The 16,618-nt window shown below is 42.0% G+C and overlaps 2 protein-coding genes across 3 annotated transcripts; both read right to left on the minus strand.

Moving 5' to 3' along the window:
• Nucleotides 1-223: 223 nt before the first annotated feature.
• Nucleotides 224-9,533, minus strand: dnajb2 (DnaJ heat shock protein family (Hsp40) member B2). 2 transcript variants are annotated; one of them, XM_070976434.1, is made up of 11 exons: nucleotides 9,212-9,527; nucleotides 7,365-7,461; nucleotides 6,848-6,957; nucleotides 6,634-6,687; nucleotides 6,200-6,316; nucleotides 5,575-5,649; nucleotides 5,196-5,328; nucleotides 4,836-4,906; nucleotides 4,318-4,614; nucleotides 740-811; nucleotides 224-552 (listed from the first exon to the last, which is right to left on the minus strand). In XM_070976434.1, exons 2-10 carry the CDS (start codon nucleotides 7,427-7,429, stop codon nucleotides 783-785), a joined length of 951 nt encoding a protein of 316 aa, XP_070832535.1. In that variant the 5' UTR covers nucleotides 7,430-7,461; nucleotides 9,212-9,527; the 3' UTR covers nucleotides 224-552; nucleotides 740-782. The 2 variants fall into 2 exon arrangements, with proteins under 2 accessions (XP_070832535.1, XP_070832534.1); XM_070976433.1 differs by lacking the exons at nucleotides 224-552; nucleotides 740-811 and having other exon boundaries at nucleotides 3,899-4,614; nucleotides 9,212-9,533.
• Nucleotides 9,534-11,389: 1,856 nt separating this feature from the next.
• LOC139340781 (tubulin alpha chain) lies at nucleotides 11,390-15,393 on the minus strand. The gene is made up of 4 exons (XM_070976765.1): nucleotides 15,156-15,393; nucleotides 13,234-13,456; nucleotides 12,728-12,876; nucleotides 11,390-12,507 (listed from the first exon to the last, which is right to left on the minus strand). Exons 1-4 carry the CDS (start codon nucleotides 15,297-15,299, stop codon nucleotides 11,530-11,532), a joined length of 1,494 nt encoding a protein of 497 aa, XP_070832866.1. The 5' UTR covers nucleotides 15,300-15,393; the 3' UTR covers nucleotides 11,390-11,529.
• Nucleotides 15,394-16,618: the final 1,225 nt, after the last annotated feature.

Consider the following 16,618-nt stretch of genomic DNA (forward strand, 5'->3'; position numbering starts at 1 on the left):
TTAAATCCATGCATCTCAATGTTTCTATGGAGCATTATTTGTCTTTTGCGCTTCAGTTGTTCACACAGCGCCCTCTGCAGCACAAAGGGTGGAACAGCTAAAAACAGTGCTACAATTTGAACAAGTTGATTTTTTTTTAAATCACAGCTGGCTTTTTGGCATTTTATCTCCAGCTGATGTGACCCTGACATTCCCTGTTGCACAGATAAACTACCACCAGAGTAGTCAGCAGGAAATGCTTTATTTTCTCTGCTTCATACGTTTTGAAGCATTTTCTTTATTTGCCTTCATCAGTTTCCACTTTTACGCATAAATTCAAATGAAAATTCAGCTGAAACATTGTCAGTCAATGCAGAGATGATAAGAACTATTTCCTTGCGTTTCAAAATACAAAGTTTCCAGTCTTTCGCTTCACATTGAGCTACAGTACGTACACACACTCACACATACATAGAAAATACACATCTGTAAAGAGTTTTAAATGTTATTCAGCAGGAAGGAGCCGTGTTGGGCAGAGAGAGACAAGTGCATCATGGGGAATTGACCTTTGACCTGTAAGGATAGATGTACAAGGACATTTATCAGTAATGCAAGTACCATAGGCATCACTCGTTATAAATGAGACTTCTAAGAGAGATGGGACTTCCTGGTCTGATCTGATCTACATGAGGTTTGAGGGGCAGGATATGGAATGACTGAACAAATTTCAGGGTGCTTCAGGTTCACACTGGTTCTTTACCTCAGGGCAGGGCTAGGGCACAGAGCAGCGTGAGCCATTCGGGTTAGCTTGAGAAGGCCTCGAAGTCTGAGTCTGAAACAGGAAGCAGGAAGTGTAAGACAAAGTAACTTAAGTCCCCATAATGTAGCACAATAATGTGTGTTTGTCACATCGTGAATGTAAAAAATAATGCTTTATTTCTTTGATATCACAATGAGATCACTTTACAGCACACTGCATGACAACGACAGCCATTAAAAGGTGACAACTGATGAACGAAATACAAATTTTAGAGATTAAAGAGATCGGCATAAAGTTTCATGCTTGACAGCAGCCTGTGAGATCTAATAACATTGTGTGGCCATCTGAAAATGTGTGATGAGGATGAGGTGCCGCCTGGATGTTTACATGGCTGCTGTTGTTTTGATTGGTTTTGGTGACAAATTTACTGGAAAACAGCTAACATTTTAGTTAATTAAGAAATATCTTCTTTCTTTGCAACATCATGGTCACTATCTCTGAAAACGACAGAACAAGTGAAACTGTCTCACACCAAATAAGCTTTAGGCTGTGTGTAAAACCAGGATGTAGACGATCAGAGCACAATGTGCTGTCTGCGAAGTGGCTAGATGAGACAAGAAGAACAGGCTGAAGATTCAGAAATGAGCGGAGCCATAAGGCGAACAGACAACATCTTTTTGTGTCTTTAAAATTAAATCACATGCACTCTCATTTCTTTCTTTTTAAAATGGCCGAGCTACATCTGTAGTGCTTTAGAGATCCAAACCCAGGAGGAATCATTCAGAATGAATAAAGGGGTCATTACATTTTTCCTATCAATATCACTGATGTATTACTATTTGTTGTGGTTGCAAATGTAATTCTACTACAGCATGAGATCAGTGACAGCGAAAATGCGTAACTATCACTGCAAAAAAAAATCAAATGTCCCAACTCCTCTTCTGCTCAGTCTTTATTTGTCATTTACCTTGTAACAGTCTGAAAATTAAAAAAACAAAGAAAACAAAACACATGGCAGTTCAATGTAGTACAGATGTGATACAGGCAGATTTATATTTAGAAACCATTTCGGTCTTTCGGTCTCTCATTCCCCCTCCACCCTCCATAACTGTTCGGAGAGATGAAGAACAACTCAGATTCAAAATGATCTGAATTACGTTGCCACAGCTGTGCTTATTTGCCAGCGGTGAAAGTTAACCTTTAAAGTGAAAGCAAATCTCACGCAATGTAAAACAAATCAAGCACTCGTGAAAAAGAGGACAACCAAATAACAGACGTTTTGTGCTCCGTGAGCAGTTTAAAAGCGGGGCGGAGAAAGAAGACACTGCCGGTACGATGGTACTCATTAAGACAGCAGCAGAGAATACTTTTAGGACATATTACTTAGTAATTATTTTTAACACCATTGTGTTTTGGCACCAACGGAGCTTTGTGTTACTTTAAGCCTTATTTCACAGACACAGCAACAATCACATTAAAAACAGTTATTAGCATGTCACTATAAATACGTGCATGTGTGGGTTTTGTAGTGTGTGTTTTGTAGTGTAACTCATATGCTGAGTTCGATCAGACAAAAATTGTGCTTTCATTAAAGTTTGGGTTTCGTTCACTTCTGCTTCTCTCTGTCCACATAACACGCCTACACCTCGGGCAGACGAGTCGAGCCATTTTCCAGCAGCAGTCACAGTCAGCGCTTTGTTTCTCTTCACATCTCTCTGCACAGACATCCGTCGCTAAAGCCATTCACTACACTGTTAATGTGACGTGTTTTGCTCTGAAGCAAAAGTGGGGATGTATATGCCAATAAACGTAGCAGCAGCTGAAATGTAAACTGCAAAACTTCACGTTTCGTTGACTGTAAACTCGCAAACTGCAGATGTGGCATCACAATTTGAAATGAAAAGCAAGATATGTCCATTTTTTGCAGATTTTTCATACTTATTAAGTATTAATGCAATCTTAGGAGTGCAACAAGAGGGTTTAGTGTTTTGCCAAAGGGCACGCTGATAGAGGAAAATGCAGCTACTGTATTTCTCCTACCCCGACAGTTCAAACCAGTTCAAGGCGAATCAACACGAGCCCTGATTTGGTGATGAAGCTCCATATTTTTAAACATTCGCATAACCATCACAATGCAGTTACATTCAATCACTCTCACTCTGCAGAACACCTGACAACACTCATGAGTGAACATGAGTTCACGCATGTACAGCTTTACCATTTTCTTCTATTGGAGACAGGGTGGGCTAGAAAGCTGGTGCTGCCAGGAAAAGATCTGTTTTTCTGACTTGGCACATATGCAGCGGTAACGTAAGCAATGTAAACACACAGTAGAGTTGTCCAAACATGCAAAGGCACCAGAAGGGTCAAAATAGAAAAGACTTATGTCATGATTATCTGTAACCGTAGTTTACAATCAGTCACAATGCTGTATACATTCTACTCTGCGCTTCATGCTCTGTGCTGCCCCTCCAGCAATCTACTTGAATCATTCAAGTTTCATTCATCATTCAAGCAATCTACTCTGAACAATTACAGTAATGATACCGTAGCAAAAGCACCTTCAGGCTGCATGAGCTCTTTACTATTCCAACTCTGCAACAGCGTAAGAGTGGCGCTACCAGTCTGAACAACTGTGTCTGGCAAGCCTGCGCGTATTTACAATGCACTTGTATTTACAAGCCTGTGAGTGTGTGCTTCAGTTGACCAGTAAACAGAGGTCTTTTTTTATCAGATTAGTTTCTATGTCCCGATGAAACTCACCAGAGAAAGTTCTGTGACCCACTTTAGGTTTTGATCTATTGTTTGTGACACGGTTCTGATACATTCCCTTTGACTGAGAGTCGGAGTGAGAAAATTCTATGGCAGGGTCTCAACTGACCAAAACACACACAGAAAAACATGCTCACACACAACACTCTGCCCTTAGTGGGATACAAATCACTGGCAGCTAAATCCCTCTTAATCCCCCCACTCTTTTCAGTCTGTTAATATTTGGCAAATTTACACACATTCAGAAACAATCTGTATTGCTTCGCACCATTTTAACTTTTGCTGTATTGGCAAATTATGTGAAAATACCCCAAATTCTGTGTTGAAGCTGACTCGTGTCTTTTAGAGGTGTTAACTGCATGAAAGCCTTGTGATTAGTAGAGGCACTGTCTCAAATTAAGTCAATCAGCTAACATTAGAGTCTGGCTGTAGGCACAACACTGAGGTAAGTTTAAAGAATAAGGCATCCAAAATCCGCGCGCACACACACACACTGCATTAGCACACAATACACCCGCACTTCTTTTTCTTTTTCACGCTGACATCATTATTTTTTATGCCAGGTTCAACCTCTTCTTCACTGCTTAATGGCGTAGTGCTGGAAGTTGCGGGTGACTCAGGAGAGAAGCCTGGCTGCCTGGTTCCCTGTCCCTCCTTTTCCCACCCACCTCCAGGCCTTGAGCTCATTTTAAACTGCCACTCTTCGTCTTTCTCCCCTGCAACAATCTTTTCAGTACCAGCCACATTCAAACCTCCTTTACGGCCACCAGCTTTGTCACGCATGGCTCTGCCCCCACCCCCAGCACCTGATATGAAGTCGGTAGCAGCTGCTCTCTGCTGGGCTTCCATTTCTGACAGGCTGCATGCCAAAGCCATCTGCAGGTCTTCATCTTCTTCGTCATCCTCACTGCCTGCCGCAACCCCATAGTTGTAGAAGGGGGCGGAGCTAAATGACCGATGCGTGGCTGCAGAGTAAGGGCTGGAGCGAGATCTGTCAGGCTCAGCAGGTGCTCTGTTTTGGATACGTGGCCTCTGAGGCGAGTGACTGGGCCGTCCTTCTCGTCGGCTCAGCTCCAGCGCGAGGGCCATTTCATCCTCCACACCTGGGAATACACACAACACAGGTGTGTCTGTGTACAAGCAACATGAAAAAACGTGTACGCACATGCAGAAATGCATAATTAAGAGGAGCAACAAGATATACATTCTGTAGGGATGCCACAGTTTTATATTTAAGCTAATATCTTACATCTAATAGAAATCACAAAAAATATGACTTATTTACCAAATTTTTAAGTCACACCATTCGTGTGTGTGATCTTACCATTGATTAGGACACTCTTTAACACCCCATCCTCCTCAATTTCTATTCTTTCCTGCCCGTTCTCTTTTATTCTGTAGACGATACAAATGCACAAATAGAAGGTAGTAGAATGCATCCATCACTGTTTTTTGTGTGTGTGTGTGTGTGTGTGTGTCACTGTTTCTTTTATTTTGTCTTATCAAATGTAAATACATTATTAATGTTGTAAAAGGGACATAATGATAGGTCTACAGCCATACTTTGTAGTTATAAAAAAGCAAAATGTAACCCTAGGAAAATATTCAAATATCCAGTTGCATTCAAATAAAATCAAAAACACAATGAGAAAGAACATGAAACAGTTTGGACCGCATTGCGTACTTCTTAGTGGTGGTGCGCTTGCCATTTATGATGCGAGTGGAGGTAGAAACTGATTTGAAGTTGCTTATCCCTCCGCCCATGCTGTCCATCCCGTCCAGACCACCCAGGGAAGAGGAGAAGGAAGTGAATTCAACTGAAGAAGGACAGATGATCAGGAGAGGAAAAGAGAGGAGACTGATTAATCTTTTAATGTTTCGTTACAGAACATCAGCCTGTGTGAAAATAATACTACTCAGAAAGTGTGAATATAAGTGGGTAGAAGTGCTGTGAGGTGTCCCAATATTTAAAATACAGAGAAAAGAATGACAAGACAAATCCATAACCCGTCATTCAAAATCGTGAAACTTAACCCAACCAGATTGGTTAGGTTTAGGTTTACCTCCCGCAGAAGGAAAAGAGAAGAACCGACTGGGGCCGAGGCGGGAGGACGAGCCTCCAAAGGACGAGAAGTCATCTGGAGGACAGAAGTGAAAGAGAGACACTTATAATTACCTGAATACTGTAAGGTTAGGTGAGATGAAATATTACAGTCAAGTCTTACAAGGCTAATTAACAAAGATGTTTACTTAACAGGTGGCCAGAGGGGAAGCGTCAAAAATAGGAATTTATACCGATAAGTGACCAATCACTTTGATTATAGCAGGGCTACCCAAAGTTGGGCCTGTGGGCTGAAGTTGGCCCACCATAAGGTTCCATTTGGCCGGCCTGATGTTTCTAGTAAAAATAAATACATAAATCGATGTTCGTACTGTTTAACTTTCCATGAGGTAAAAATGTTCTAGAAATATGTAGGGTCCCTAATTATAAGTTATTTTTTACCTTTAACTTGAATGGGTGAGTGACACTTGCTTTTGGCCTGTGGCCCACCGTTAAAAGTTTCAGTTTTGGCCCTCCAAGGGAAAAAGTTTGCACACACCTGATAGTATTAATTTGCCACCATACATGAAATGATGGAACATGAAAAATCCTAATATAACCCCACATGTATATTGCGTATGGCTTACCAAAGAAGCTAGCAAAGGGATCCTGGCCACCAAAAAACTCTCTGAACACCTCATCTGGGCTGCGGAATGTGAAGGTGAATCCTGGGAAATCTGATGAAAAGTCGGAGCTGGAGGAACCTGGAAAATTAAATCATCAGGGTCAGGTAGGTGATGAGCAACCAAGAAAGAGAAAAAGTAGATGGGCGAAAACATTTTAGGGGCCAGAACGGGGGAAGAGTAAGTGAAGTGGAAGGCAGAGGGAAGTGGGAGGGAGGAGAGCAGAAGGGATGTTAAAAAGGGTAACAACAGCCAGAGAAAAAGGTGTGGGTGAAAGAGCAAGAGGATGAGCAAAACAAACAATCCTAAAATTTAACTGAAGTCACCACCATTCATGATTTTCCAAACTATTACCATAACAATGCAGCAATATCTCATTACAGAGGGTTTTTATTCACCTGTGTGTCGTGTTCTGTCATTTCCATATGTGTCGTATGCATCACGCTTACTCTCTGTAGAAGAAGAAAGGAGCGCGATTTAACAATGTAACGAATATGTAACATGCAACATTCAGAGGAGCCTGTCATCGTTACACAGAGAAGCAGATTCATGACTGACAGAATCAATAAAGATCAACCGCCACTCATCTCACAGACACACACACTGACTTACTGTCAGATAGGACTTCATAGGCCTCAGACAATTCCTTGAACTTTCTCTCTGCTTCCTCCTTGTTGTCTGGATTTTTGTCGGGATGCCATTTAAGAGCCAGTTTCCTGTACCTGTATACACAACACAGACTCACTCATATAAACAGATACATACAAGCAACAACAACTATAACTATGGAAAGCCTTGGAAAAATAAGACTCTATTTTTCATACCAGTGGTTCTCAAACCACTGGATTTTGTCTCAGTGTATAATGAGGTATTGTATTTTTGGTCTTTTGTCATGTTTTCTACATGTAACAATGTGTTTGTTTGAAATCAAATTCAAATGTGGTTGAAAGTTCATAAAATCCAGACACATTAAAATAAGAAACTGCTCATTTTGTTGAGGCAGCCACAACATTTTAAAGGTTTAATAAAAGGTGGCCATTTCAAATATACTCATATGTACTGTACTTTATATTCAGGCCAATTGTTTATAAATTATAGCCCACTTGGGAAAGACTCCCAAGATACTCACGCCTTCTTGATGTCGTCCTGAGAGGCTGTTTTGGACACTCCCAGAATGTTATAGTAATCCACCATGTTGCTTCCTGTCACTCCTCACCACAACACCCCTGAGAGGGAAACAAAACTTTCCTATTGAGAATATAGCCCACTCTGAATAGACACACATTTCTGCACTCTGACAAAATACGTGGAAAACCTTGGTATTTATGGTATTTCCTAAAATCCTAAAAAGGAATAGAAACAGCTCCGTGCACATTATTTATTTAATTTGCAGACGAGTGGTCACATACAACATGGGCTGTCTAAGGAATGGCTAAAGAAGGTAAAGTGCAATGTAAACAGAGTTGTTTTTCATTCTGTACACTTAAGTGCCGACATATATACATTATGGAAACATATCATTACCTATTTTGGAATTAAAGGATCTAAAAACCAATGGATCACCCATACAAGCATTTTCACTTATGTTGCCTATTTAGACCTTTTTTCAGGACTCTATGGGCGTGTATAGACAAAACCTTATTGACATCTCCCACACAATCCTTTTGCTGCATCTGTTAGGTCAGGACACTATTCGCACATGTTGTTTGATGACATCACGTTAATTCCCAGCATGCTCTGCCCAGCTTTAACCTGAGCAGGGGGCTAATCTGTCAGAGTAATTGAAAACACCTGTGCAGTGAGCGCTAATGTGTCTATGTGACATTATTTCATCTCATTTTCATTGCACATTAAATGAAATTCACTTCAGCCATTCTTTGTCTGTTCAAAGGCACAGATGAAATAAATTTCAAATGCCAAAGAGGTGAGTTTATTTACATTTCAAAATCCATCACGTTATTCCAGTGTTAATATAGTTAAGATCAAGCTGCCTGAAATTAATGAGTTAGTGGAAACAGACTGTTTAGTACTTGTATTGATGTCGGATTTAATTAAAGCTGTACTATAAAGTTCAGCCAACATGTGATCGGCATTGACAAGAGTTGCTCGTTATAGCTTTATTCTTACACCAAAAAAACACTTTCAGGGCTGAGTCATCATGCATCATACAAGCTCTAATGCCATATTGATTTATAATACTGTAATCTAACTCCTACACCTATAGCCATAACTTTAAAACAATTAAAGTGACAAAAATGTTTTGTGGAGCACTTCAACTCAAATATGCTGAATGCTGTGGACTATGCTAATAAGACACTGTTTATTTAACTTTCCTTATACGTAACACACAATTAATTAAGAAGGATTTGTTTTTGTCTTATACAAGCGAAATTAGCTATAGATAGATATATTATGTATGTCCTATTGAGGTTAATTTATTAAATCTTTTAAAATAACATGTTTACGCTTGTAGCATAAGTATTTAAACGTGCACTGACCAAGTGTGCCCTTCAAATGATAACACATCAGCACAGTCAGTGGTTCCATTATAGACACAGAGTCAGCATGCTAACCACCATGCCAATCGCATTAACTGTGAGTGGACTAATACAGCTTCGGGGCTGAGGGGGGACTTCCAAACTGAGATAAAATAACTAAGCTTAACTTTCTCTGGCCCCTCGGGAACAGCCATGCGTTCACACAAGTGTTATTGCTACGTTATTTCTAGCGTCAAGGCATCTAACAACTGCTGCTGACATGACAGTGGGCCTACACAAACTTACATACACGGGCACTTCTCTGCACAGGTGCCAGCTATATTAAAGTACATGCTGTAAGCATTCAAGGTGCCATTAACTTTACTTTACACAGTATTAATGTTATGTTCAAGTTGGACATTTGCAATAAACTGCGGCAGCTAGGCTACATGGTCCGTTAGCTACAACTTGTAACGACTAGCTAAAGCTATTCACCTACCGTTTGAGTCTTCAAGCCTAATGAGTGAGCGGTTTAGCCGCCTGTCCGCCGCTCTGGAGCGACAATGAATTAGTTATGATAGCGGTGCCTCTGGAATGCTCTCCCCCTTCGTGACAGCCGCACGGACAGCCTCCACCTTCTTGAGTCTTTTCTCTCCACCGCCCCGACACAAACACTGTCTAACAACAAAGTCTGCGTGCAGCGTACCGCTAATGTTACGCCTCTGCGGTCTAAATCTACTGTCTTCACGGCGAAAACAAGCGGACAGCCAGCACTGATCGCCCCGTGCGCGGGTCTAAGCTGCACGCGCTACGTCAGTCTCAGCTGGGAGAAAAAAAAAAAAAATAGAGCGTCTAGAACATGCAACGTCACGAGAGCAGCCCTGCCTCAACGTCTGCCTGTTGCGGTGTGATAACGTGCTTTACCCTATCAAATCAACTTCCCCTGGTTGTCAAGGATACCGACTGTGACAGCCACTCAGGTGAGTCGTCTGTTTCAAAAATCATTATCTCCGGCACGCTGCTTACTAATGAATTCTCGCTACTTTGCAGAATCACATACAACTATGAAGCCAATTCATAAAATATGATTAATTGTTGTGCTATAACACCATTCTACCCATTGTTTTTTGTTTGTTTTTTTTCACAGCATTTATTATTATTATTATTATTATTATTATTATTATTAAGTAATAACAGTCCAATGATATAACAGACAGGCCAAAAATATAGAATTAGGCCAGGGGCGAATCTGCTACATAATAAGTAATTTTTTGTACTTTAAATACATTTTACTGGTAATACCTCTGTGCTTAAAATTTTGACTACATGACTAATGGGGTGCTGCACGGTGGTGCAGCAGGTAGTGCGCGTGCCTCACAGCAAGAAGGTTGCCGGTTCGATCCCCGGGTCAGGCGGGGCCTTTCTGTGTGAAGTTTGCATGTTCTTCCCGTGCATGCGTGGGTTCTCTCCGGGTACTCCGGCTTCCTCCCACAGACCAAAAACATGCTCATTAGGTTAATTGATGACTCGAAATTGTCCGTAGGTGTGAGTGTGAGTGTGAATGTTTGTTTGTCCTTTCATGTGGCCCTGCAATCGGCTGGCGACCGGTTCAGGGTGTACCCCGCCTCTCGCCCATTGTAGCTGGGATAGGCTCCAGCCCCCCGCAACCCCGAAAGGGATAGGCGGTATAGATAATGGATGGATGGATGGATGACTAATGGGGTGTTCTTACATGTTGTATCAGCTGAATACTTCCTCCACAACTGATTATGGCTACAAATAATTGTGTCCACAAATGAGCAGAATATTGCAGTCGTGGCTATAGAGGACAATTAGGCCTTTGTAAACTCATGGTTAAGTGAGAGCACTGTACTTACCAGAGAAACGTAACTTAACAGAGTAAAAAGTAGGTTTTTAGTTGACTGTATGACTCACCTGGTCAGGATCACATGATGAGCTCATCATGAAATGCCATAGTTATTTTGACTGGTCATGTTTAATTTGGCTAAACTTATTTATGTGCAGATTGATGGACTAAACCAACTCACACAACTTTGCTGGCTGGTCACATTGTTCCCATCTAGTGGCTGAAGGATGCAGCTGCAGGTTCAAGCCCTGCCCAGTCCATTGTGTTGTTTGTGGCTGATCATTAACATGTCATTGAATCAACGGCAGGCTAATAATCAAAGGCAGGAAACTGGCAGAGGAAGAGAAGCTAGAATTTCCCTCGTAAATGAATGGGAGCTTTGTGAACATAATCTAAAATCCAGCAAAACACTGCTGGAAAAATCCCCTGGATGACTAGCAAATCTAACAAAATGTAGAATTTATTATCTACGTTTACTTTGATGAAATTTCTTTGGGCACTGCTAATGATTTTATTTTGCCCATATAGTTTGTCAGTGTATCTCTGGAGACAGTACTTCTTGAAATTCTCACCGCAGTACGAGTACTACCAGTTTTCAGGTTGCCAGGTATAATCTGTCACAGTTGTAATTGTTAAATACAAAACACATTAGTCTGAGATCACACCAAATGACTCAGCATAAAAGGCTTATCAGTCTTTTGGGCCAGGAAGGTGTTTGACTATTGTTGTTTACAGTAAGTACTTTACAATACATGTGCTTCATTGCCTGTCAAGCTATGCTGGAAGAATTCAGGAATGATCACAAGTTCATTTAAAAGTTTCGTGAGAATTTTTTATTGATAACACTGATATATCACCACCACAGATTATCAGAATGTTGCTGGGAATGTGTTACGTTCATGATAACTTTTGGAATGGGTGATGGTAAAGCCTGGATGATGTTTGGCCCTTCAATATTCCTCTCCTTCTTCATCTTCCTCTCCCATGCTGTCAGTGCCAACCTCTTCATAATCCTTCTCCAGGGCAGCCATGTCTTCTCTGGCCTCAGAGAACTCTCCCTCCTCCATGCCCTCTCCAACATACCAGTGGACAAAGGCTCTCTTGGCATACATGAGGTCGAACTTGTGGTCGAGACGGGCCCAGGCCTCAGCGATGGCTGTGGTGTTGCTCAGCATGCACACAGCCCTCTGCACCTTGGCCAGGTCTCCACCAGGAACCACCGTTGGAGGCTGGTAGTTGATGCCCACCTTGAAGCCTGTGGGGCACCAGTCCACAAACTGGATGGTGCGTTTGGTTTTGATGGCTGCGATGGCAGAGTTGACATCTTTGGGCACCACATCACCACGATACAGCAGACAGCAGGCCATGTATTTACCATGACGAGGGTCACACTTTACCATCTGATTGGCTGGTTCAAAGCAGGCATTTGTGATGTCAGCAACAGACAGCTGCTCATGGTAGGCTTTCTCAGCAGAGATGACTGGAGCATATGTGGCCAGAGGGAAGTGGATACGAGGGTAGGGCACCAAGTTGGTCTGGAACTCCGTCAGGTCGACATTCAGAGCTCCGTCAAAGCGAAGCGAGGCTGTGATTGAAGACACAATCTGTCCAATCAGCCTGTTCAGGTTGGTGTAAGTCGGCCTCTCGATATCGAGGTTCCTGCGGCAGATGTCGTAAATGGCTTCATTGTCCACCATGAAGGCACAGTCAGAGTGCTCCAGGGTGGTGTGGGTGGTCAGGATGGAGTTGTAAGGCTCCACCACTGCTGTGGAGACCTGGGGGGCTGGGTAGACAGCAAATTCAAGTTTTGATTTCTTTCCGTAATCAACAGAGAGTCTCTCCATCAGCAGGGAGGTGAAACCAGAGCCAGTGCCTCCACCAAAGGAGTGGAAGATGAGGAATCCCTGCAGGCCAGTGCACTGATCAGCCTGTAAGGAAATTATGCTTTGATTATTCTATTTATTCCCGCTGCACAATAGCAAAAAGCACAAAATAACGAGAAATCTCCTTTCTGGGCGTTTCTTCTATAACTGGATTCACTGCAAAGAGCTACTGTAAATATGCCTTTTGGTGGACTGAGTCTTGTTTAAGCAAAAGACAAGCCTGCCCAAATGCTAAACCGGGCCAGCAAACTAATTAAACTCTCACCAGTTTACGAGTCCTGTCCAGAACCAGATCAATGATTTCCTTGCCGATGGTGTAATGTCCTCTGGCATAGTTGTTGGCAGCATCCTCCTTTCCTGTAATCAGCTGCTCAGGGTGGAACAGCTGCCGGTAAGTTCCTGTGCGCACCTCATCTGTCAAACAAACAATTCAAAGAAATTAGAAGAGTAAGAGCTAATGTGATAAGAGTGTTCAAACATTATACTTTCTCATATACTGTCTAAACTTGTTCTAATTTGAAGTATACAGTATCATCAGCATACATACAGTATACCTTAAATTTTACAAGTTAGGAGTTGTGAAGTCAAGTGTCAGCTTGGTTCATGGGTTTTAGGTTCGACTGCTATTTATTTGTGCAACTTAAAATCAAACAAATGCAATGGAAATATCAAGACAAAGTCATGAGCAAGGAGAAGGGAAAAAAGGAAAATATGGTCTATGAAAGATATCTGTGTGTGTGTTTATTTACACACATTCTATGCATTACTGACCGATGACAGTGGGTTCCAGGTCGACAAAGATGGCTCTGGGTACGTGCTTCCCCGCCCCAGTCTCACTGAAGAAGGTGTTGAAGGAGTCATCTCCTCCTCCAATAGTCTTGTCACTGGGCATCTGTCCATCTGGCTGGATCCCATGTTCCAGGCAGTACAGCTCCCAGCATGCATTGCCCATCTGGGCTCCGGCTTGGCCGACATGCATAGAAATACACTCACGCTGAAGGAAAGAGGGGAGACAGGTTCATTAAAGGAGGCTGCCAACTAATATGTTATCAGACATACACTTACTACTATACAAGTATCACTCTTTTTGCTTTATTGCCTAACTCAACACCAGCTGCTTACAAGTAATTCCCAGTAGCATTGACTAGTACAGCCATTCTCAAAGAGTGCCACCATATGACTGAGGGACGCACAGGAAAAGCATGAGCTTGTTGTAGTGTTTTGTGATAGGTCAGATAATGGCACCTAACATTAGGTTTCTTTAGCATCGAATTCACTTGTTTGCAGATCAGGCAGATCATTTTATCTGTCCGGTGCAGTAGGAACTGATCAGTTTTCCCTGAAACCTTTATCCATGGTGGCTTTTCTCTTTCACTCTCACATTGAATTGTCGTCCACTGAAACACTCGCACGAGCACAGTGCCACAAGTTGCCAGACGAGCTGTAGTGGTCTACAAGTTATGTCCTCTCTAGTTCAGTTGAGTGGTTTCATGTTATTTGTTTTTAAGAAAATCAGTAAAAAATTTAATGTCAGTTGTTTTTCATTCACGTTCTGTGGCACCCATGTTCTGTTTTTTAAACTCCATGTTTGATGACAATCTTTGGCATGATGTCGGCATTCAGTTCAGAGAGGAGAGAAGAATCTTTGACTGCTGAATCCTGTTTGCCAAGGGTTCAGCTGCTCAAAGTGTGTACGAGCAAACCAGAATTTAAATGGAAGCAGCTATTAGACTGACCAGAGTCAGCACTATGGGTTATTACAGTAGAATGCAGGAAATGCGGGCAGGAAAAAAGCTAAAGATGACATGCAGTTTTGAACCCCCCACCTCGAGCTTCTGCTTAAGAACCACTTATATGGAGTTTCCCTGTAAAAGGTGCAACTAAGGCACTTTAAGGCAGACAGGAAGGCCATGTGCTTCAATAAGAGGGGAAAACCCTCCCCCACTTCTCCATCCTGTTTCTCCTCCCTTTCCTCATCTCCTCCCCTTCTGTGCCTCTCTCCTCCCCCATCCTGTCCAGCTGCATAGTGCTGTGTAACAGTCAGGGATGGCTCCCTCCCTTTCTCTCTCCCCACATCTCCCTCAAACCAAAAACTCCCAACAGCTGCAAAATGGCGGCCAACTAACTCATACGGCCCAGACCTGACCACTCCTCTTTTTCTCTGTTCTTTCTATCCATCCCCCACTGCCACGATTACCCTGATCTCTCCTTTTTTGTCAAGATTACTGTAATTCTTAAACAAACACAATTAAGACTGAAGTTTTTTCCCTTTAGTTTCATTTGTTTCCTGCTTTATGGCAAGCTGTAGTACGTCACACAAGTGTGAAAATTACAAAGCAGTCTAACTCGTAAAGTGTCTGTCATCTGACCTAGATTCTTTAAGAGCACAGAAAGGACTTAAAGAGCTTTGTAGTCATATGTAACTATACCAGTGTGTTCCTCTCCCTCAATTCTCAACAGCCATGCTCTAAAAAGTTTCATTACATAAATTCATTTCTAAAACTCCTGTCTCCTAAACAGGATAAAGCTCCCTTTGTATCAGTAACCTTCAATTCAACAGCAGAGTCCTTATGAGCATTAAAGAGGCCCTGCCGTTTAATCCATCTAATGCTAAGAAACAGAGACAAAGGGAGGCTGAAGACAAGAGAGGGCTGAAAATTCACGGCTACGTCATCAGTTGAGCGGTTACTCACCATTTTATCTGCTTGTCCTTTGGACTGACGTTGAGGATTCAGACGCAAGGCAGAAGTGCGGAAGAGAGGGAGAGTCAGGGTTTTTATAGGCAAGGATGTGGAGGGGGCAGGCTGGAGAGTACAGCAAGCAGCTGCATAGCTCATTGGCGGGAGGGAACAGCAGTTTGAAAAAAAAGGAGGGAAGTCCTTAATGCTGTCTGTTACATTACCCGCCCTTACATCTTTATCTGCTTTGTCTGTCTGCGTCAGATTAGACCCTTGTGTATGCAGAAATGAACCTCTTTCTCTATAATACTTTTCTCTTATTTTGCCATTTTGTGTGTGTGTGTGTGTGTGTGTGTGTGAGAGAGAGAGAGAGAGAGAGAGAGAGAGAGAGAGAGAGAGAGAGAGAGAGAGAAGAGACTATTTGCAGGAAATGGCTATTCAGAGTTTAATTATATTCAAAGCTTGAAGCTTGTTATCTTGGGGAATGCATGCAAATGTTCACCCCTGAAGATTTCTTAACATATAATATACATGCACTTAACAAGGACTGTGGGCTTGCTGAGTCATTGTCCTTATTTTATGCATGCATTGCACCCACACACTCATCAGCACACAAATACAGTCCACCCTGTGTCTATATTCAACCATTACATGAATAATCACACAATATCTATATGTAAAAAAGTGAAATTCTATCAAGTTCTTTATTCTTAATCATCAAATGCATTAACCCAGTGTGCTTAGATGATACAAATAACATGAAAATATGCACAGTTTCAGCTTAATCAGTATATACAGAGAGACATCACATTGGAAATTAACACAGCACTGGAATGTAAAAGATTAAACTCCAACCGAAGTTTTGAGAAAAGTCCAGGCCAGTATTCTGCTTAACCTCTGCACTATTTTTCAGCAGCCCTCCCAGGATCACAGAGCTGTGATTCATACACGACTGGGATCCCATTGTTGCTGCAGGCCACTGTCTCAGCATGAGCTACACAAACAACACTAGTCAGTGAGTTAGTCAGTTATTTTCTCTCTCTCCCGCTCTCACAAAGTCACAGCTGAATGGTATATAGGAACTGACATAGGAGCCCTTTCATAACTTACATTCCGCATGGGAGAGGATAGTGGGGGGAGGTGCACAAAAGAGAGGGTTTGGTCTTAGTTTCAGTCTGATAGAGCAGAGAGGAGAGATCTGTGAAGGCCCAACACAAGATATGTTTGACCACGTTTCTTCGCTTTGAATGCAAATACAGCTTTTACACAGTACCTGAACTAATGATTCTCTCAAATGTAATCCTCATGTTCCAAGCTTCAAGATATTTTTACAAACATTTTCAGATTAGGTTTGTTTGATGAATGTTTGTCACAGTATTAAGAATATACTTTCACTGTACAAGGAGAGTCCTTTGGTGCAACTTATTTTCAGAGATACTTAATGATTGAATTGTGTTAAGATGTCTTAATATTATACA

This window comes from Chaetodon trifascialis, chromosome 12, assembly GCF_039877785.1.
Source record: "Chaetodon trifascialis isolate fChaTrf1 chromosome 12, fChaTrf1.hap1, whole genome shotgun sequence".
NCBI classification, from domain to species: Eukaryota; Metazoa; Chordata; class Actinopteri; order Chaetodontiformes; family Chaetodontidae; genus Chaetodon; species Chaetodon trifascialis.

What these genes read in the sequence shown, in the direction of transcription:
- dnajb2 (XM_070976433.1), bottom strand. Translation starts at nt 7,429, where the DNA reads ATGGTGGATTACTATAACATTCTGGGAGTGTCCAAAACAGCCTCTCAG. An exon ending in CTATGAAGTCCTATCTGACA is followed by an intron (nt 6,688 to 6,847) that starts GTAAGTCAGTGT and finishes CTTCTTCTACAG; the next exon opens with AGAGTAAGCGTGATGCATAC. An exon ending in CTCTTTTCCTTCTGCGGGAG is followed by an intron (nt 5,329 to 5,574) that starts GTAAACCTAAAC and finishes GTCCTTCTTCAG; the next exon opens with TTGAATTCACTTCCTTCTCC.
- LOC139340781 (XM_070976765.1), bottom strand. Translation starts at nt 15,299, where the DNA reads ATGAGCTATGCAGCTGCTTGCTGTACTCTCCAGCCTGCCCCCTCCACA. An exon ending in CCTGGAACCCACTGTCATCG is followed by an intron (nt 12,877 to 13,233) that starts GTCAGTAATGCA and finishes TTTGTTTGACAG; the next exon opens with ATGAGGTGCGCACAGGAACT. An exon ending in TGGACAGGACTCGTAAACTG is followed by an intron (nt 12,508 to 12,727) that starts GTGAGAGTTTAA and finishes ATTTCCTTACAG; the next exon opens with GCTGATCAGTGCACTGGCCT.